Source organism: Ostrinia furnacalis, unplaced genomic scaffold (genome assembly GCF_004193835.3).
Source record: "Ostrinia furnacalis isolate ACB-3 unplaced genomic scaffold, ASM419383v2 OfSCF5843, whole genome shotgun sequence".
Classification (NCBI taxonomy): Eukaryota; Metazoa; Arthropoda; class Insecta; order Lepidoptera; family Crambidae; genus Ostrinia; species Ostrinia furnacalis.
Window position 1 is genome coordinate 422,962 of NW_021136082.1, and position 22,733 is coordinate 445,694.

The 22,733-nt window shown below is 36.2% G+C and overlaps 1 protein-coding gene across 3 annotated transcripts; it reads right to left on the reverse strand.

The window, feature by feature from the left end:
* Positions 1 to 261: 261 nt before the first annotated feature.
* On the reverse strand, positions 262 to 8,721 carry LOC114361598 (uncharacterized). 3 transcript variants are annotated; one of them, XM_028316694.1, is made up of 3 exons: positions 8,526 to 8,721; positions 1,717 to 1,892; positions 262 to 1,120 (listed from the first exon to the last, which is right to left on the reverse strand). In XM_028316694.1, exons 2-3 carry the CDS (start codon positions 1,856 to 1,858, stop codon positions 306 to 308), a joined length of 957 nt encoding a protein of 318 aa, XP_028172495.1. In that variant the 5' UTR covers positions 1,859 to 1,892; positions 8,526 to 8,721; the 3' UTR covers positions 262 to 305. The 3 variants fall into 3 exon arrangements, with proteins under 3 accessions (XP_028172495.1, XP_028172496.1, XP_028172494.1); XM_028316695.1 differs by lacking the exon at positions 8,526 to 8,721 and adding an exon at positions 8,242 to 8,416; XM_028316693.1 differs by lacking the exon at positions 8,526 to 8,721 and having other exon boundaries at positions 1,717 to 1,940.
* Between the last annotated feature and the right edge of the window lie 14,012 nt (positions 8,722 to 22,733).

Here is a 22,733-nt window from a genome sequence, read left to right on the forward strand (position 1 = left end):
CTCCGTTGGAACTCAGAACTATAACAAGTTGAAGTAACATAGAAAACTTAAGACTGAGTTGCACCAACTTACTTTAACCGTAACTAAAACTAACCGGTGTTTTAGTATGAAGTTTGACAGATTTTTGACGTTTGTTAAAGTCAAAGTAAGATGGTGCAACCCAGCCTAAGACTGCAAAGTTGTTTGATTTATTTAAATAAAAAGATTCATATGAAATTACATTATTTATTTCTTATCACAAAATTAACAATTCGTTATTAAATTTAAAAAATATTGGATTGTATTATTCGGAATTAAATAAATAATTAATCAGAAATAGTGGAATCTTCCTTTTCAGCTTCGCTTAATACAGAAAAAACTTTCCAACGAATATCTATTTCTTCATCGTGCGTATAACAATTCAACACATAATCACATATTTCACTAAAGAATAATTTTATATCATCTTCTTCAGAATTCACGTCTAGAATACTACTAACTTCTTTCTTAATTTTCTCTACTTTTGCGCTGGGGTCGTCATTTTCAGGCAACGTTTTACATATTTCCATAGACATATCAGTAGAATGTGACCCTGTGATACTAATATCTTTTAGTTCAGATTGAGAACTTATTTCAGAAGTAGTAGAAGGTAGTTCTTGCACTACAGCAAAATCCTTAATGTCTGGCTTTGTCTTCTCATCGTCGTCCTTAGCAAAGGTCAATGTCGAACTTAGTTTAATTATAGAAGCATTACTTTTATAACATGCAGCTTTTATTTTGGGTTCTTCAGAATTACTAGCCTCATCAACATTGATTTTTCTTTTTATCAAAGACTGTTTTTCATCCCGAGATACATTCGATGTTGTTTCCTCATAATTTGTGTCACTTTCTTCATCCGTTGTATCACTATCCCAACCTTTACCAGTTGCACTTTTTGACGCCAACACCGGAGGGATATGAAAACCACCAGATTTCTTTTTTCTCTTTTCTTTTTCAATTTCGTCCTCCAAAAATTTTAAAGTGCCATCCAAGTATTTTGACCTAATAAACGGATTCAATTTCCGATCATTATACGTCTTCTTAAATGACTTTCGTACTTTAACAAACTTATCATTACAGCCCTTTGGTGATATATCATGACCTGCAACAAAACAAATCCAGTTGTTTACCCTATTCAAATTACTTATTTATAACTTTTAGATAGCTAGAAGTAACATTCTCTGTAAAAAATATATGTAATAACCTTTACTTTTACTATAGAATAATAATTACTTTTAAGTAAATCTCTAGCTAAAGAGAAACTAAATACAAAAGATAGAAATGTCAAGCAAAGCTGTGTACATATATTATATTAGGAGACATGCATGTCCAAACAACATAAAGTGAAGCCATATTGCAATAAAAACAATTTTAGATAAGAAGCATTATGTAATTAGAAAAAATAGCTTAAAATGAATTTTTAATCAGCATTCAAAAATTTTATATTCCAAATTCTACATACAATATGATTTTAATGGTATATTATAAGAAAAGAAAGAAAGAAAGAAAGAAAAAATATTTATTTGGTACTAAAATAATGATACACATTGACCAAGCAACGTTGTTCTTTTTTATTTATAAGCGCTAAAAATATCAATGTTAATCATATTTATATGTTACAATAGCTATTACAATACAAGCACAATTTTATTGCATAAGCTTTGTACAAGTTATTTTGAATCCATATAAATCCCTTACCTAATTTACACATTTCTTCCGATACTTCAGTCCATGATTCCCGCACGATGCTGTGCCTGATCGAACACTTTTTGAATAGTGCGGGCCGTGCTGCTACTAGTTTGAAAAAGGTTTTGTCCAATTCCGTCCACGTGTATGACATCGTTGTTTCTGTTCTCTTGCTTCTGCGCCAGGTCCTGCAACCACGCGCAACCGCGGTCCGCGGGGGAATGAATGAATGAATGGATTACCGCGCGACGCGCCGGCGCGACCCCCCCGGCCCCGCGCCCCTTCCCTACACAGCTGCACAGTGGGCACGCTACATGCGACTTTAGGTTAAAACTTATCAATTAATTCTATCTTAAAACATAAATAGGAATTGACTTGAATTTTAAGAAACGAATGATAAAATAGGTACAAATAAATATATAAATTTTGCGTAGAGAATTTTACGGAAACTATAATTTTTCATACATTTGAATATTTATGTATGTGAATAATTTCGTTATGCAAATAGATACCTTGTCAAAATAAGGTGAAATATAAAGTATGCGACATTTTTATTTAGACAGTATAAGACGAGTAGTTTTAATGGGATAAAAACAAACCCTTAATTTTATACAATAAGCATACTTTTCTTTCATAATTTTATTTCCTTTAACACTTTTATATTACAAATTAATTTAAATTTGCTGAATCAATGTAACATTGTATTTATCGCGTACGTAATGTATATTTAAAGGTTAAATTGATATGGCAGTTTCATAAAAATTACAGGTTTATTTTTAAGATAAATAAATATTAATCGTAAGGAAAAAAAACGAAAGCCTCAATTTATTTTTAACGAAAAATTTTATAAAATTATTTTCTTTTAACCATACCCACCAAAAAGATTTAAGTACATTATGTATTTGACTCCTCTATGCCATGGAGCGTGCCCACTGTGTAACGAACGCGGCGGCAGATAAATAGGCGTAATGGGTGAAACGCGCGCCGCTCAGTCCATGCAAACCAACAGATGGCGCTCACAGTAAGTTACTGTGGCACACAACACCGCGCCTACAATCCTGAATCGCGGTGTCGGAGTTTTCTACCCTGCTAAGTTTAATAGGAAAACCGAGATGGTATCAAATTTGACCTTGGTCCCCGAGCACAACACCCGCTCGGAAGGAAGCACTAATACCTTCTTTATTGAGGTCGATTCATCTAATCCGATTCGTCTCATCAGAGACAAAATGTTTAATCCAAACATACTGTAAATCACAAAAATGATTGTATTAAAATATTGTATTGTATTTTCAGGGAAAATAATACGTTAATGGCGATGCCAACCACAGTTCCCTTAAAATATTTAGAGATCCTTACAATAGCAATAAATAAATAATACTTAAAAAATATAAATTAAGTGTCTTGAAGTTTGTTGTTAGACTATATTTTTATTAAAAAAAACTGAAGAAATAAAAAGTGTGGATACTGCGGTTTAAATTGGTTCTGTCGAATCGAAAGCAAGTCTTTAAAAATTCGTGTTGCAAAATAAGTAAATAATCACAAGGTGATAAGATTATGGAACTGTTTCATTTCAATCCAACCTTTAACTTTATATTTGTAAGAATTTTCTTAATTTGTTAACATAAGATACCAATTGAATAATTCGCACAAGCAAGTCCAACAGCCAGTTCGCGATATGCTCAATATCACTTTAACTCTTTAAATTTTAAGTGTTAGGTACGCAATATACGAGCTTTTTGCATTGCATTGTTAATTGATAAGCCACTAAGCTAATAAAATTCCGAGCTTGTTTATAATCAATGTTTAGATTGAGTCCTAAACATCAGTCTACTCCACACTTGACACGCAGCGAAGAGATCACGAAATCGATAGTCGCTTTGTCTATTGACACTGAAAATTTAAAAGTCGTAGGAAACATTACAGGAGGGCGTACCGCGTGGGCGATTCGTAGTCGCGTCGTAGCGTGTGGGGCTGACGTAGCGCGTGACGCTCTCGCCTACGAGCGTCTACGAGCGGTGGGCGTCGGATCAAGCTCGCCGTACAGGGGTGAAGGTGATACTGATTTTTAGGGTTCCGTAGCCAAAATGGCAAAAACGGAACCCTTATAGTTTCGTCATGTCCGTCTGTCCGTCTGTCCGTCTGTCCGTCTGTCCGTCTGTCCGTCTGTCCGTCTGTCACAGCCGATTTACTCGGAAACTATAAGTACTACAGTGATGAAATTTGATGGGAATATGTGTTGTATGAACCGCTACAAAATTATGACACTAAATAGTAAAAAAAAGAATTGGGGGTGGGGCCCCCCATACATGTAACTGAGGGATGAAAATTTTTTTTTCGATGTACATACCCGTGTGGGGTATCAATGGAAAGGTCTTTTAAAATGATATAAAGTTTTCTAAAAAACATTTTTCTTAAAGTGAACGGTTTTTGAGATATCAGCTCTCAAAGTCGTAAAAAGTATGTCCCCCCCCCTCTATTTTTATAACTACGGGGTATAAAATTCTAAAAAAAATAGAGGTGATGCATGCTAATTAACTCTTTCAACGATTTTTGGTTTGATCAAAGTATCTCTTATAGTTTTTGAGATAGGTTGATTAAATTGACATAATAAGTTTATTATATTTGCTGCTACGGAACCCTTTGTGCGCGAGCCCGACTCGCACTTGGCCGGTTTTTATTAGATAAGATAATGGTGCATGACACTTTTATCTTTTTATTTCAGGATATCTATAAATTATAGAGCGTCTCGTAGTACAGGGAAAAGTTGAGGGCACCAGACCACGTGGTAGATCACCAATGAGATGGACGGACCAGATCAAGGCCGCAACTAAGTGCTCGGTTAGCGAAAGTACCCGGAAAGCTGCAGTCCGCGAGGAATGGCGCCGTATTACGAGGAACATCACTCTGAATAGTGATTCAAAATGATGACCACGACCACTCTGACAAGAGTGTACCGACTGAGAAGAAGAAGAATAAATTATAAGCAATCCTTGACATGCCTTAGAAGTGAGTTGCCTAAGTTGCTTGCCCTTGACATAGAAGCACGAACTTTTGCCGTCACATATTGAAAGTACTCGTATTTAAGTAGGAAACTTGAAAGGTAAGTTCTCTGCCTAAGTACCTGTATAAAGTAAGCCGTGCATCATTTGTTTGTACATTACTTTGTTTTTCTTTCCTCCTCAGTTAATTTCTTTGGCCAATTCGTCTCGGGACATTGCGCAAAAAGGTGCTTATCACATGGACACCAAAAGCTCATTGAATATAAAACTGGCTTGAATGTTTTACGCGAGTAGAACAGTTATGCCGTGCGGCCATCAATCGCCGGTGTCACACATATGAGAGAAACGGTCAGTTAATGACATTCACCGTTTCGAGACATTGGCGGAATTAACTATATTGAAATGACGGAAAAAAGCCCGTGACGAACCGACGATATTCACTTACACATTAATCAGATAATATTTTTGAAGTAAAAAATATTATTTTGTTGTGCACGTTTTTCTGATCTCTGCTGCAATGTACCTACTGAAGAGTAAAAACGGGTCTGAGTTGTAAATTGATAGTTGTTTTACCGTTTTTCATTCCCAGTATTGCAAAAAATATTAATAAAGTTATAAGCTGTAGTGCTCTATCTTGAGCATTATAACGTCGCACTGGCATCTGACGTCGTCATTCCAATAGACTAACGTCACTCGTGTGTTAAATGGCACTCGATGATATCATCTACTCGAATTCGACCCTTTCAGTATTATGATTTTTATTAATACAAAAACACTATAAATAGAAGTAGGGTAAACCAGAGAGTGATTGCCCACTGGTAGTGATTGCCCGCTTTAAGAATAATATTGTCAGGTGCTGACTTTGAATCACTCTAGTTAGATTTGAATTTACTAAGATGGCTCCGAGATCAATGTACAGTAGATTTAAAATTTACAATAGGAAACACAAAAAAAAAACAGTTATGGCGGATTTTGTCAAGACGGGTGAAAATGTTACTCAGACAGGTAAAGACTTTAACAATTTTACTAAGGAATGACTTGCTTAGAGGTTAATTTTTTTTTGCAAGTTATTTAATATTCAACTAATGGTGTATAGTCATGACGAAATTATAAGTGTTTTCTCCATTATCAATGAAAATAACTGATAAAATTTGATTTCTAAGGGTCATTTTAACGGTGGGTAATCACTGCACGTAAATCTGTATATTTTTAGTTATTGCCCACCATCATTTCAGTTATTGCCATATGTTAATGTATAGTTATTGCCCAGGGGAATTATTATTAGAGTGTTGCCACCATGCAGTAGCAGTGTTTAAGTTGCTCATTGTTTTGCAATTTACAGGCATAAATATTGAAATGGCTTTTAATGTTTCATTTTCAGTATGCCAAAGACTCCAAAAGTTCAATATAGCATAGAAAATTTGCAAAAAGCGATCGAAGCTGTACAAGATGTATCCAACAATTTATCTACAAGATAAATTGCTGAAAAATATGGTTTGGCTTGAAAAACTTGATAAAAATTCAAACGCAAATACAAAAAATGAAAATCCTACGTTAAATCTACTAGTGAAAATGTTAATTGTAAGGAAATAGATACAACTTTAGGGAAGAATAACCAACAGCTAATTGAACATTCTGAGCAACCACTTGAACTGATATCAAAGAAGATAAAAAAATAAATACATAATATAAAATTTACATATAAAATTCAAAATTTTGCGTCATCTATGTTTTGAATTAGATGATTCTGTCTCTACCGATTCTTACTCATCAACATCTGCTCAAGAAATATTTGATAATATGTTAATAAGGCCAAACGCAATTTATTTTGAAATTTGGAAGACTGTACTACTAGAATTTAAGTTTAATGTTTTGTTTTGTTCATTTAAAGCCTATTTTGTCACTTTAAAATTGATTATTTTGTTTTAAGATACTGGGCAATTACTGTGCTTTGATGTGGGCAATTAGTGTGAGTAATGGGCAATGACTGTACTTTTTGGAGGATTTTAAATTTATTTCAATATTTTCTAAGTTACGTAAGTTTTAACTTAAAACTGTTAATATTCTGTTTAACAGTTTATTGAGTTATAAGAAAAAAGTCATAAATGGTCGATAATTAAAATACTTTCTTTAATCTTTCATCTCAATGTGTTTGAAATCTTTAAGTGGGCAATAGCTATACGGTTTACCCTATATCTTAAATGGATCTGACCAATATTATTTTAAAAAATCTTTTAAGTTACACAATAATCTTAAGAGTAATGTTTACATTATTAGTTCCCTCTGATAAACCTGAGTTACTTTTTTCGCACGCAACATTCGTAAAGTGAAACATGTCACCACTTTATATCTTAACATTCAAATTAAAGATAAGATCAGAGATGTTCTTTTAAAGCAAGATTTGATGCCAGCTAGTACGCTCGCCACGTTTCGCGATCTAACGACGCGCAAACTTATATAACTGGCGATTATGAAAAAGTCAAAAAGTTAGTTTAACACTGTTACGCAGCGTCTCGCGCTCTACTGTTTGTAAGTGATCTCAGTTTGAACTCAGTCAGATATTTTAGACGCACAAAATACCCAGTAATTTATTTTTTCGTATGCATTATTTAACATCGATTACAATAACAAATGAATACTAAAAAAAAACAGAAACCATTTCAGTCATGTCAAATACTTTAAAATAAAAAAACAATTGCCACAACAACACTCGCACATCTTTCACTGCAGTTTACTAATGTAGGTATTGTGTAAGGATCTAAATTTAGTAATACCGATACCTACTTACTTTGTTTTCTGTTTACAACGCGTCGGTCAAATGGTTATTAATAGGAATATGATCAACAGCCGTTCGTTTGTTATCAAATGAATAATATTATGATCAATGCTAAATCAATTTAGGCTCCCAGCCAAATTGACGTGAAAATAGACAAAGCAAAGCATCCTCATTTGTACAGATAAAGGAGTCTGAACTGAGTCCAGTCTATTTAAGACATCCTGATGGCGCGGTGACAAGCTAAATTTCCTTGAGTGAATGCCACGTACTTAATTCTCTGAATGAGAGAAAAAGACGTTCAAGTGCAAGTTCTATTGTAAAAAATCGGATAATCTTCAGTGGATTAAGTATATTAATAATTATCATTACATACCTACGTGTCATCAATATTTTTTAAGTAAGCAATTCTCTCGCGCTTTGGCAAGAGTTTCAACTTGGCGGATGTTAATCCTCAGAATTCGAGTGTAAATCTGATTATCTGACATGACGAAAAAACATTACCAATTTACAAAATTGATGAAATTTTAGATTTCTGTTATGTTCATGTGAAATAGATAAATGGATAATTTATTACCTGAAAGACGTTTCAACTTCAACACTTCTTTCTATTTATATTCATCAGAATTTTGCCGTAATTAATTAAAATTGACAAAACGGGTACGGTATAAATTGTTTTTGCTCGAATGAATTTTTATTTATTGCCACAAAAAGTAATAAAGTAGCGTACAAGTGCGCGCTTTATTAGCCTGCGTATACGCATACCGGTCTCAGAACCAGTCCTCGGGTGAACCCAACGCTGACAGACGAAAGAGCAGTCGGGGACGATACACTGTCGGGCAATCTCGGGGCGTCCTCACTCGTCCGTGTAATAGTCGCTCGCGCCGGATAAACTGGCGCACGCTTCAGACGCGCCGCTTTGTCGCAAACGTTTTGTTGTCGTTTCGCTCACACTTCCAATCCCTATTGTCGTTTAATAGTTTGGTATTCATCTGCAAACGAAAGTTGACAGTTGCTTAAAAGGTATATATTATTTAAAATGGTAGTACCTTTAAATGAAAGAGCGATGGCCTCGTTTTAAAAGAATTTCGACTTGTTTGACTCCTCTTCCATAATCTACCAAGACCAGTTCACCAAGAGGTGTAGTGTTGTTGAAACTGGCAGCCAAGGGTTCTTAAAGATTCATTATTCGCAATGTTCTCATCTGATATGAAGAGCCGCCAGTGTTCCTAAAAGCCTTGAAACCTAGAACAGAATTCATTAGGGTAATTTTACTTAATTACATGACTTTATATGCCAGAAAAACGTTTGGAGAGATAGAGGAATCTAATAAGTATGACTGTAGTGTGGCTCTGATCTGGATATGTTAGGATGTATGAATCTTTTTCACGGTGTTTCTAATGTGTATTTAGGTCCGTCTGATTTCATAAAAGGCTAACCCGAATGTCTCTTCACAGCATGAGAATCGTAAACGTGCGTCTGCTCTAAAAAATCGCGGTGGATGATGCCGAGTGGGCGCGATCTATGTAAATGCCTACACGCTCGCTACAGTCCGGTACGCTTTCGAGATGCTATCGACTGCGCCCGCGCCACTATAGACAGAAATGACAATCATTAGCCTCTTTAGTTTCGTAATGATTTTATTACACACATAAGCACCTCGATACAGGTTTCGGGCATTATTGTGATTTTATCTCTCGGGCATCGGATTGTGTGATCTTCGCGGGCGCATCTTTGGACGACTTTAAACAAAGTAGGTCTTATTACTTTCTTCAGTGAAGCTTTAAATCAGTAAGTTGGAGGCTTTATTCAGCGTCAAAGCGTATTTTTTAAACTTTAAAAATTGCATTTTTATGCTCGTCATAAACATAATCTACAAGATACGAAGTAGAAATGCATTAACATAGCTATTTTCGAATGATACATGCTACAAGTGTGTATTCAATCCACTATGTGCCGAGGAGGATGATTTGTGCGCGTCTGGACTACTTAGTTGCCTATTTGTTATTTTGTCTTATCTTATTCGCATATCAAGAATATCTTTTTTGCAACTTGATTCTTTAGCTGGAGTGTGGTCTAGACTTTATTGTAAATGAGCTACATGTTTATGACGATAAGTTAATCTTAAATGGTTAATAATACTATGACTTCGTCCTTTTCAACAGTATGTGTGTGTTTCTATTAATTTAATCTCTTGTAACAACCAAGAGTTTAAAATGCCAAGTAAAACCTTACATTCTAAGTAACTGGCGAAAAAATACACTCTACTTGCTAATTATACAGAAGTCTATCTATGTTACTATGTTTGTTTTACATCAGGAAGTAACACAGTGACAAATCAGTACTTAAACACTTCAGATTATAATATATTACCCACAAAAAAGATAATGGGCGCTAAGTCTTTAGAATTAATGCACTCGGGGGCGGACCATACATAAAATTATCATAAACATGATAATACAACAGTTGTAAATTATATTAGGATTAATTTATGGCGCTATGTATTTACTATGATCAATAGTGATGAGTGGTTTATTGTAGTGTCCGACCGAATGTTCGGTTTCGGTTTCGTTTTCGGTTGAGTTTCGGTAAAAACACGAGTTTCGGTTTAGTTTCGTTTTCGGCGGCAAACTTGCCGAAACTACGACCGAAACCGAATGTGCATTCGGGAGATTCCGCGCTGTTATCGGTTATGTTCGGCGCGTTAAATGAGTGAATGAATCCGATCAGAGCCAATGTCGTGATTCGCTCGCTTGTTTGTTTGCTCAGCAAACTTTGCTGTTAGTTTTGTTTTGTTCTGGTGGCGAGTTTTAGTAGTGATTTATTTTGAATTTTATCTCGTTTTATGTCGTTATAACATAAGAGCGGGTAATAAATATAAAAAAAAAATATTCAATATGACTGATAAAAGTATAATCAAGTTTAATCTAACCTATTTTTTTTTGGTTCGCAAATGCTATACGTAAACAAACATTAGTTAGGTAGTTAGTAATGACTAAAGTGCATTTCATGGTGATAATATTATGGATTCAGAGTTTAAAAGCTCATTTTAGTATTTATCACCAAGGTATCCAAGTGGCAAGTAAGTACAGTAGATAACCTACTAACTTACGTAGGTACCTACTACCAATTATTTTGTTTTGAGAAATTATTAAGGTAAAAGACCCGACCATGGGACGGGTTATGTAGATGTCCTGAATATTGCGAGTAATTAAAAAAAAATCTAACTATAAATCCTTCTTTTTCTTTTTTAATACATAATTTGATACCTTTTAGAGTAAAAAGGCGCTTTATAAGTTTAATTTTAATGCAATTTAAAGAGAAAACAATAATTACAATAAATACTGACTGATAATAATATTTTTCCCTCAAAATATGAGCCTTGTAAGGAAGTTTCGGTTTCGGTTTCGGTTTCGGCCGAAATAGACACCGTTGCCGAAATTCGTTTTCGGTTTCGGTTTCGGTCGTAAAAGTAGTTTCGGTCGGACACTAGTTTATTGCATCAAATCTAGACATTATTGCTTTAAATTACATACTGTGGGTTTTTCTTCTATTAACCTAATTTAAAATGTTTTAGCACATATTTTTCGCGAAACCCTTTGCAAATATGCAGAATACAACTCTGCCAAAGTAGTTCTCTACCAAAGAAATAATTTCTTAAGTCTCCGAAACAGATCTAGAGGTTACACACTAAACTAAATCGAAAAAAGAAATATAGGAACCTCATTTACATTATGTAGGTACTACGAATTGACGGTTGAAGTCTAAAATTCAAAGCATTCTCTTTACGGTGGGGATATTGTAGAGCGGCGCGTTCACATATAGTTATTTGGTTATTTACCACTCTAAACCGATTGTTTGTTGATCGCAGTTGAACTGTATAGCATCACAATATGCGGACGACGCGACTGGTCGGAGTCAAAGCGCGCCGCGCCGAATGTAACTGTGAAGCGGCTCGCGTGTCAATAAACTTGATTCGAAAGTGGAAGACGCTCCGCTCCGACTTATATAAGCAGCCAACAATGTGCCCGAAGACAGCCGGGGAAGATCAGCCGACGGTTTCCATGAAACGAGCACACAACAGTACATTGCGAACAACTATGGGCAACTGAGGAGGTACAGATGCGCGATTCGGATGAGGAAAATCTTTATTGTAACTGCTGCGATCAAAAACTCGGAAGTAAAATCTATCCTGAAGAAACTACTGTTCCTTGTCTTTGCCAAAAGCATAAATACGAAACTTCTGGCTTGATGGTTTTTTCATACAAAGTTTGTACTCTACCCCTTTTCAAGATTTTCATACAACGACCAAGCTTCATGAATCTTAATTCAGCGGTTCCAGGCGTGAAAAATAAACAGAGTTTCTTTCATATTCATTCATAACATTGGTTTTATATTAATTTGATGATTGATTCTAGTTCCACCCAAATCAAGTATTCCTTCTCTACAAGCTTTGACATATCATTAGAATGAAAAAATCATTCAAACTGCCCTATGACCTATTGAACTGACTCTTCTCTCCAAACTACATCCACGAGTAGCCACAGATTAAGCACTTGCTCAAGCGGGTCATGTCTGTCAAATCAAACGTCAAAATTGAATCCGCAAAGTAAACCACGTATCAAAATGTAATCATAATGGATTGTTCACCAATTTCTTCTGATATAAACTACTAACTTTTGACCTTACTCCACTATAAAATACAGACCGTATTGCTCTATCGAGTGTTCACTAAACGCGAATTAACAATAGCGAATCTCAATTTGGGATCCGGTTAGCTACAACTTACAAACGATTGATGTCAATCACCTCTATGAGGATACGGGGCCATGAGTCTAAACTATATTTTTCTTAGTCACGTCAATGACCATAGTTTTGGATTCCAGAAATGACGTCATTGTACCACGCAATTTGCCCAGCTGTGACGTGTTAAAGTAACACGCGTATTTTTAAGTTCCCAGCGGTGAGTGTTGTTTATCAATTACCTGGAATAGAAAACAATGATATGAGTAGGTGTGGGCAAAACAATAAGGTAAAGAGATTAGGAGACAATATAGTACAAGTGTGGTATTTTTTAAAAGAAAGGTTAAGCGCAACACAAACGCTCATCAGGCTTAACTTGTAGACCACCTAGTTCTACGAATAAGAGCTGCCTTTGTAGACCAACTGTAACGCTTGATGTGCCGTCTAACTAATGTATGTTATTTGTAAGAATTGCGTTTATTACTGAAAGCATTACACAGATTACAATAAATACTTGCATCGACATCATAAGTTGCTTTATTAGTGTATTATTAAGTACAATGTCATGTTTTTATATTCAATTTAAATCACATATTGTTGGCTACGGCTACTCCTTCAAAGTTACCAAATAACAATTAATGGCAATGCCAGATTTTGTATGGAAGGTGGCGTCTTTTTGTGGCGCGCGGCCATCGACCAAACTTTGTTTTTTGATTACAAAATAGTGTAATAAACAAAACTTACTATGGCATGTATACCTCTAAACTCAGTCTGAACCGAGTTACGAGCATTAGAAGTTTAATGATAGTTTGAAGTTTGACGATGGCCGCGCGAAAAAAAAAGACGCCAATTTCCGGCATTGTCTTTTTGGTGTGTGATGAAAAAAGCTTAAAAAGCTCCTATGACCCCAGCACAAAAAGCAAAATTATTTATTGTATGCAAAGTTAACATTACACACGTTTTATGGTGAATTTCTACAGTAGTCATGCATTGACTCATCTGTTCGGTTTAATCTTTGTGTTCAGTTACGTACACCCGTCTCGACACGGCTGTGGATCTCAAAAACAGTCCAGTTATTTGCAAAACCGCTATTTACACGGATCCCATAAGCATTTCCACGTTAGATACACTTATTATATGAAATTATTTAATCAATTACACACGTTTTCCTTTAATTTAATTATGTAAATGTAAACATACAACAATGCGCACTTAACCATAATCAAATTGTGTGTCAGTTGTGCAAACAGCGCCGAACTTTCTTTATAATTCGTCTACGTGTTTAGGTAAATATTATGGACTATTCGCATACATTAAGCATTGTTATGATGATTTTATGCCCTTTACGAAAATATTTATGTTTATCCAACTGTTATCGCGCTCGATTATCACGGTAGAACGCGAATAAAGATCGCTAATCTTGCAATGACAACGGATGATATTCTAATCAACTGCTATTAGGTGTTTCGTCATATTGATATTTTGAATGTTATCTTTTTTAATTTATTAGATCGAATTCCAAAATGATTTATAAACGTGTCATACGTAATCGTTCATCATCGCGAACTCTACATTCTGGAGCCTGGTTAAATTATCTTTATTTTCTGATCAGTTGTAAAAAATTATAGCCATCCTGCAAGTTGTTAATCAATTTGATGCCCATTTGTTTAAGCCATTGAATCCAAATTGGAGCGCAAGCGTAAATTAAACAAAAGAATGCGAATTAAGTCGATCGCTGTCCGGCGAAGAGACCGCCCCCCGTAGTAAAACGGCGGGTCAATAACTAGACAAAGGCTCGAGTAAGATTGTAGTTACTCCGATCGGCCTCAAATACTTTACGGTGGGTTTATTAATTAAAGTGCCCGACCTTGCGGGCCGCGCATCCAAGCAGGTCGGCGGGCCGCGGGGCGCCCCCTCCCCCCGCCGCGCGCGACTCCGACTTGAGCTGACGTCTCTCATTGACCTTCCGTTATCTGCAATAGGATTGTCGTATATCAATCTGCTTTGTTGAGCGCATTCGTTGATCTGGTTACTGCGCTTTTAGAGTTATTGCTTGTTTTCGCGATAAATATTTATTTTCAACGCACTTATTATACATTCTTCTATCATTAATGCTACTAGTTAACATTAGAATGTACATATTATTAAACTACCGACGAGTGAGCAAAACTGAAACGCTCAAAATAAATCAACGAGAAAAACTAATCAACAAAGAGGTTTAAAAGTCGTCCGGTCGCCAAGCAATTATGGATGCTAAGAGGCGAATCTACAGTAAGCCGGTATACATGACGTATCATTCCAACACAAACACAACGCGCGCGCCGCGTAGCTCGGAACAATCGCAGAAGAGCGCGAACGGGCAGATCACTCGAAACCGCACCTTAAGCTCATTGTCAAACCGATTACAATAAACAAACAGGACTGACGCGGTTGGAATCTTGTCAAACAGGCGAGTTCGAGCGTTGACTTATTGCCGGTAGGGCATTTCTGGTCGCGCTAGGGACATTCTAAATTCAACCTTATCACAATCAATGTAGGGTGCAGTTTAGATGAGTATTTACGCGGACAGGTAAGACACGACCGTCGCCTACGGCCGCCGCACACATGCGCAGAGTCGCTACCATAAATAAAAGATTCCTACAGAAACAATTGTTGCGTAGAGGTGAGTTAAGGCCTCGGTGAATGTAGTCGACTAATCGCCGTGAACTGATCGCGAAAGTAGGTGACCGCCGTGATTGACGCTCTTGCGAAACCCCGTTCGATGACATTTAGAGTAGACGGACAATGCGCTAAACCCTCGATAATTATGAAACGTATTTTGTTTGCAGCTCGGTGCGATGTTTCGTAAACGCACGTATTAGCTTCAATTATTTATACGTTGGCTATACGATACAGGTTTCACAGACTCGTCTTTTGGACTGGTAGAGTTCGGTGAGGTACTAATTTATTTAAATGATACATGAATGAGGTTTCATTAAAATTAAAACAATATGCTCGTGATATCCATCTATCACACTATTTATCTACTCTATCTAAAAAAGAATTTTGTTAGCAGTCAACTTTTTGACACAGCATTGTTTAGTTCGACAGAACAAACTCCACGGAATCTCTGTTCCGAGATAACGCCGCTCTACTTAACCTCTCCATACACACAGCCGCGTAAACGTGAAACAATACGGTACACCAGTACATCGCTAAAAATACTACCACGATCTAATCGGCGTTCTATTTTGAACCTTACTGGAAAGGCATAGCAGCGATCCGAATCTTTCCGAGCGGTCAAAGTTTTGTGATAGAGCTATGTGCACGCACACAAGCAAATAGTTTACGTAGGCATAGCGGCTAATGTGTGGGAATGCTAGGGAAATTTATAACACTGTTCATCGCTCCACCGTAATTCACAGTTTTGTTGCATTTTAAAAAGCAAACACTTCTGTATGAGATTATCATTTAATTTATATTATCTGCGGCAGATGTTATCTGTCGTAGTAGACGTTTAGCATATAATAGTCATATCTCTTGTAAACAACTTAATAAAACTTCGGCAAAGTTTACTAGATATAGAAACATCAGAGAAACCGAAAAGGATAAAGAAGACATTTCCATAGTGGAAGCTATTCTCATGGTAATAAAAGTAAACGCATAATAAAGTTAATGCAGAACGGTCGAGAGCTTTTGCAAGCTTCCACTGGCGCTGGCTCTACATATTTAATTGCGATAGTTTGTGCTTTGTTTGCATGTTTAGACAAATGCACGTCACACTTTGAACTTTGTGCCGTCGACGTCATACTCTTAGCAATGACATGACCGGACATGGATATTAATAGATCTAACATTTGCACATACACAGAACATGGAATCCTCGCATGTATCTTATGTTCAAACTATAGTTAGAATGCAAATCAACTCCGTCAAAAATAGCAAAAAATACACAAAACAAACAAGTAAGCATCACGAAAAACCTAGTTTTCTAATTCTAAAAACTTCTACTACCGTTATAATTTCCCAACAGGGAGCCAAGCTTTCCCGCCACGACCCGTGGGTTAACGCCGGTGACTACGCGTTATGATAGCAATTAAAACCTTGTTAGTTTTCGCGACGGAATTTTATTAGATAGTTCCTTTTTTAATTAAGTGCGGTAATGTTACTTAGGTCGGATGAATTGGAAGGATTAAGTTATGGTACAAGTGTTTGAACAAGGCATGATAAAATACATAAAATAAGGTAAGTAATCAGATTTTAGCAACAGGAAGAAGTCGAAAATATCAAACCTATAAACAATTTTTAGTCAAAATTAGTTTAACCAGTATAACATTTTGTACATTAAAAATATACTATAATAGCCGCACTATACAGGGTTTTGATACTACACAGACGGTTTTAGTAACAACTAACGCATCATTAAAACGAGTAGTAAATACCTACGGCGTAACACGAAAGTATCAAGAGAAAACAAACGCGTTCATAAATTCATATCAAATTGAAAGTTTAAGCAAATGAACAGTTAGTTGGTGCTTTCTAGAGATTATAGTGCACAGTAAGGCTGGCGACAGACGTAGCGGATAAAAAGCAGTAGCTCCCTTAAAATTAAGCTTAGTAAAATAGAAATATGTAATTATTAGGAATCACACAGTTAAACATTAGACGAAGTGACTGTTCAAAGCAAATCTCATAAACATCTCTTATTTAAAGCAAAGCGCACCCAACTAGGTACCTGTATTACATCTGTATTTAAAAACATCTTATTTCGAACTAAACGTGTACAAACATGGCTTCCTGAATTATTTCAAAGCCAATTATTAATTGATTAAAGTTTACACCGTATTTACCGTGTTATACACGAGTCTCTACAAATTGGTTGCTGTGCGCCCGCCCTAAGCACAAAGACTGCGCGGGCGATTCGGCCGCGGGCGATTAGGGTTGCCAGGTCCAAAAACACAAAAGCCGGACTCGGTGCTAAAGAAGAACGGTCATCTGTGACCCAGGCCCGACAGAAACGAGACATACCTCAGTTTTTTTGTCATGTCTTAATTAGTTAAATTATATATTTTTTATATTCGAAATCTATGTATAACACTATAATATTACCCTTTGTTTTTGTTCAGGCGTCATACAAAAACTAATACAAAATGCCTATTTATCACCAAAATTGGTAAATGTATGTACCTAAATAGCTGCTATGGAATGTATCTAGGTGACCTGGAGATACAGCCGCATTATACAGGGTGGAAACGAGAAGTTACAAAATCCAAAAATTCAATGTTACCAGCTTCCATAATCTGTAACCTATTATTGGTACCATTTGAAAGAGCTCGTGAAGCACTTTCAGAATCAGTAACTAGTTTTTCGATATCTTTGTATAGTTTAGAAATAATCGAGTGAGATCACTTATCGTTCCATATGTATAACGTCCGCAAGAATCAAAACACCTGGCAACCCTATGCGCGGGCGCATTCGGCCCGATTTGATAGCGTACGCGCCGCGCGGGGCGACCGCATCTCTTGTACTTAGCAGCCGCGCCCGCCCACCGAGTGTTGGCAGAGCTACGCTCAGATGGACGCGGCATCGATCCGGGGACAGGTCAACAACACAATCTAAGTGAATTGGAATGAAAAAAAAATAGGACTAAATTATGAACACAAAATATGGATCCACTAAGTTCTTACTCGTCTCGTCCTCGAGATCGTGGTACATGCAACTATACATGAAACAAATACTTAGAAGAATCTTGAATGAATTAGTTCTTATGTTTTTTTATCCGAAACTATAAAGCTTTAAGGTTATTTTATTTCATTAGTGGTAATATTACTAGTGGTACTACAACAAAATACTTAAAAATAAGATCACTGTGTTACTGTGTTAGACCGGAAAATATGCGTACAATATGCGCTTACTTTGTAACAAAAATAACGATGACTCTACAAAATTCTTTGCGTACTTGTAATCATGACTCATTAAAATTATACTTAGGGGTACAATTTGATGTATAATTAACTTTTAAAAAAAAAAACCGACTTCAATGCGTGAACACAAAAAAAAACTAAAAATTAAAAATATTGCGTATAAAAAAGTTAATCCCCAATTTTCCACCCTTGGGGGTGAAATATTTTCTTCAAATTCGCATGAAACCATTGATAATACCTATTCAACAAAAAAATAATCGTTCAAATTGATTTATAATCGGCGGAGATATTGCGTATAAAAGCCGTGTGGTGACGGCAGAGTAGAATACATTTGTCACCAACCCCTACTCTTCCCGCGGGTGTCGTAAGAGGCGACTTAGGGACTACACATCAAACAGAGAATGGGCAGCAGCGCTCTCTGAAAAACATCAATTATTTAAACTGCGATCTCCAACCCGCCTGCCTAGCGTGGAGATTATGGCAAAACCCTCCACTATAGTGGAGGAGGCTCATAGTCCAGCAGTGGACTGTAAAGGGCTGTTGATGATGATGATGATTGCGTATAAAAAAGTTCATCCCCAATTTTCCACCCTTGGGGGTTGTTTTTTCTATTATTAAATTTAAATGGGACCACCCTTGAGGTATTACCTATACGCCGAAAAAAGATTTGTTCAAATCGGTTCATAATTGGCGGAGTTATCGCGTAACAAACATAGAAAAAAAAAACATACGGGTCGAATTGAGAACCTCCTCCTTTTTTGAAGTCGGTTGGAAATTAACAAGTTTACTCACTAGTGTTTCATTCAATAAAAGGACTCAAAGTTTTTATTGACAGCGACAATTTGTAGAACTTTGTACCACATTGTTTGTTACATAATGTTGTTGCCGTATTTTTCACCTTTGTTCANTAACGTCCGCAAGAATCAAAACACCTGGCAACCCTATGCGCGGGCGCATTCGGCCCGATTTGATAGCGTACGCGCCGCGCGGGGCGACCGCATCTCTTGTACTTAGCAGCCGCGCCCGCCCACCGAGTGTTGGCAGAGCTACGCTCAGATGGACGCGGCATCGATCCGGGGACAGGTCAACAACACAATCTAAGTGAATTGGAATGAAAAAAAAATAGGACTAAATTATGAACACAAAATATGGATCCACTAAGTTCTTACTCGTCTCGTCCTCGAGATCGTGGTACATGCAACTATACATGAAACAAATACTTAGAAGAATCTTGAATGAATTAGTTCTTATGTTTTTTTATCCGAAACTATAAAGCTTTAAGGTTATTTTATTTCATTAGTGGTAATATTACTAGTGGTACTACAACAAAATACTTAAAAATAAGATCACTGTGTTACTGTGTTAGACCGGAAAATATGCGTACAATATGCGCTTACTTTGTAACAAAAATAACGATGACTCTACAAAATTCTTTGCGTACTTGTAATCATGACTCATTAAAATTATACTTAGGGGTACAATTTGATGTATAATTAACTTTTAAAAAAAAAAACCGACTTCAATGCGTGAACACAAAAAAAAACTAAAAATTAAAAATATTGCGTATAAAAAAGTTAATCCCCAATTTTCCACCCTTGGGGGTGAAATATTTTCTTCAAATTCGCATGAAACCATTGATAATACCTATTCAACAAAAAAATAATCGTTCAAATTGATTTATAATCGGCGGAGATATTGCGTATAAAAGCCGTGTGGTGACGGCAGAGTAGAATACATTTGTCACCAACCCCTACTCTTCCCGCGGGTGTCGTAAGAGGCGACTTAGGGACTACACATCAAACAGAGAATGGGCAGCAGCGCTCTCTGAAAAACATCAATTATTTAAACTGCGATCTCCAACCCGCCTGCCTAGCGTGGAGATTATGGCAAAACCCTCCACTATAGTGGAGGAGGCTCATAGTCCAGCAGTGGACTGTAAAGGGCTGTTGATGATGATGATGATTGCGTATAAAAAAGTTCATCCCCAATTTTCCACCCTTGGGGGTTGTTTTTTCTATTATTAAATTTAAATGGGACCACCCTTGAGGTATTACCTATACGCCGAAAAAAGATTTGTTCAAATCGGTTCATAATTGGCGGAGTTATCGCGTAACAAACATAGAAAAAAAAAACATACGGGTCGAATTGAGAACCTCCTCCTTTTTTGAAGTCGGTTGGAAATTAACAAGTTTACTCACTAGTGTTTCATTCAATAAAAGGACTCAAAGTTTTTATTGACAGCGACAATTTGTAGAACTTTGTACCACATTGTTTGTTACATAATGTTGTTGCCGTATTTTTCACCTTTGTTCAATGCTTGGCGTATAAATTCTACAAAATAAATACCTATGAGTCTATACTAGTAATTATTTAAACAACCTTGATGTTTCACCTCATCATGCTTCCGAAGTCTAATTACATTCAAGATTTTTTCTCTTGACGCAATACTTCAAGCGAGTTGTAAATAGAAAAGTCCTGATGATTGCGTATAAAAAAGTTCATCCCCAATTTTCCACCCTTGGGGGTTGTTTTTTCTATTATTAAATTTAAATGGGACCACCCTTGAGGTATTACCTATACGCCGAAAAAAGATTTGTTCAAATCGGTTCATAATTGGCGGAGTTATCGCGTAACAAACATAGAAAAAAAAAACATACGGGTCGAATTGAGAACCTCCTCCTTTTTTGAAGTCGGTTGGAAATTAACAAGTTTACTCACTAGTGTTTCATTCAATAAAAGGACTCAAAGTTTTTATTGACAGCGACAATTTGTAGAACTTTGTACCACATTGTTTGTTACATAATGTTGTTGCCGTATTTTTCACCTTTGTTCAATGCTTGGCGTATAAATTCTACAAAATAAATACCTATGAGTCTATACTAGTAATTATTTAAACAACCTTGATGTTTCACCTCATCATGCTTCCGAAGTCTAATTACATTCAAGATTTTTTCTCTTGACGCAATACTTCAAGCGAGTTGTAAATAGAAAAGTCCATCGGACGCCATTTTATTACAAAACATCGACACCCACGTACACCAGCACCGTGATATACTTGAATTAATTACTAATAGCACCCACTCGCTCGTCTATATGACGATAATCTTAGAGGAGAAATTACATTCTTAGTACAACACGGTCGTTGATACCGCGCTGTTATTGTGCAAACAATGATAACGAAACAATTAACGAAAGGACAACTTAACATTCACTTTGTTGTTGATGAACAATATCCGCAAATAACTTTTTTATAATGTATAAAGCTGTTTTAAAGATAAAACTCTTTGCGCAAAAGGTCATGGCTGCTGCAGACTGCTACATGAATAGTTTCGCGACTCGATCACGCTCAGCCGTAACCGAGGTGTTAAATTGAGGCCATGAAACGAGTGATTTTTACACTAAGATAACCAAGAAATCAAGACGAAATAATAGTAAACAACAAATACAATACGAATATTTGCACAAATCAATCGACACTGAAAGTAATTTCAAATGTAACTGAAAAATCATCCAATTCGTGTATCCTTGCATCAGGTGCATCATCCAACGCCCAAACCGTATTTTGTGCGGTCAAAAATTTGTCAATAATTGATTTGTTTATTAAAAAGCGCTTAGGCTTCTGTCTTATAACTACATCATTGTCTTTCTCCGACTCTCCTACTCACCCAAGGATGAGGTGGGTCTTAGTGAGAGTTCATCTTATCGTATCGATACCTAGTTTGTTTTAATTTTTCAGACAACTAAGCACTTACTTCATTCCTCCCTAGATTTCCTCTTTACCTATAGAACAATCATTTACGAAACACGGCCTTGACGACACTTCCACATTCTGAAGATTTGTTGGTCGGCCGTTACATTACACAAACACATTGTCCTTCACCACTAAATACATTTGTAACTCCTCTTTAGCCTTTTACATCACAATTTGACGGAGCCCCGACACGTGATATGTCACACTTTGAAAGTCACCTATCGTGCAATATTTAATTGCTCGTAAAACAATAAGTTACTGCAGCTATTTAGGAACTTAGAACATCAACCGGATATTTTTTACCATATTCACCTTTTAGTAGTACTTAAGTCACTTGAATACATAACGATTTTACTATTATAAAAATGGTTACATTAAGTAGACATTTATTTACATTATGCACGAATAAATTAGATGAAACTACTACATTTTCGTCAATCAAACTATAAATCAAATTAACATAAATTCCAGGAAGAATTATTGAAACTAGATACCAACCAGGTAATATGCCACTTTTTGTCATTGTTGTCACCTTCAAACGGTGCGCAGTGCCTCCCGCAATCACAAAAACTTGCCATTTTATACGTAATTAAAAATACTCGGCACTGATCTTTGTTCAAGAATACACCAAGTAAGCGAGTAACATAGTAAAATGAGAACGCAAAAAATAGTCAAAACCAGTATTGTTATATAATTGTGAGCAGTGATTATGACATCAGGCCCAGACAAAGACGACGGTCTTACAACTACAATGCGAATGTATAATTAAGTATAGCAAGTGTTCGATATTCGCTAAATGACATAATCAGTAAGGTATTAAAAATATATTTACGAATTAAATTAGGTTAGTCAACTGTTTA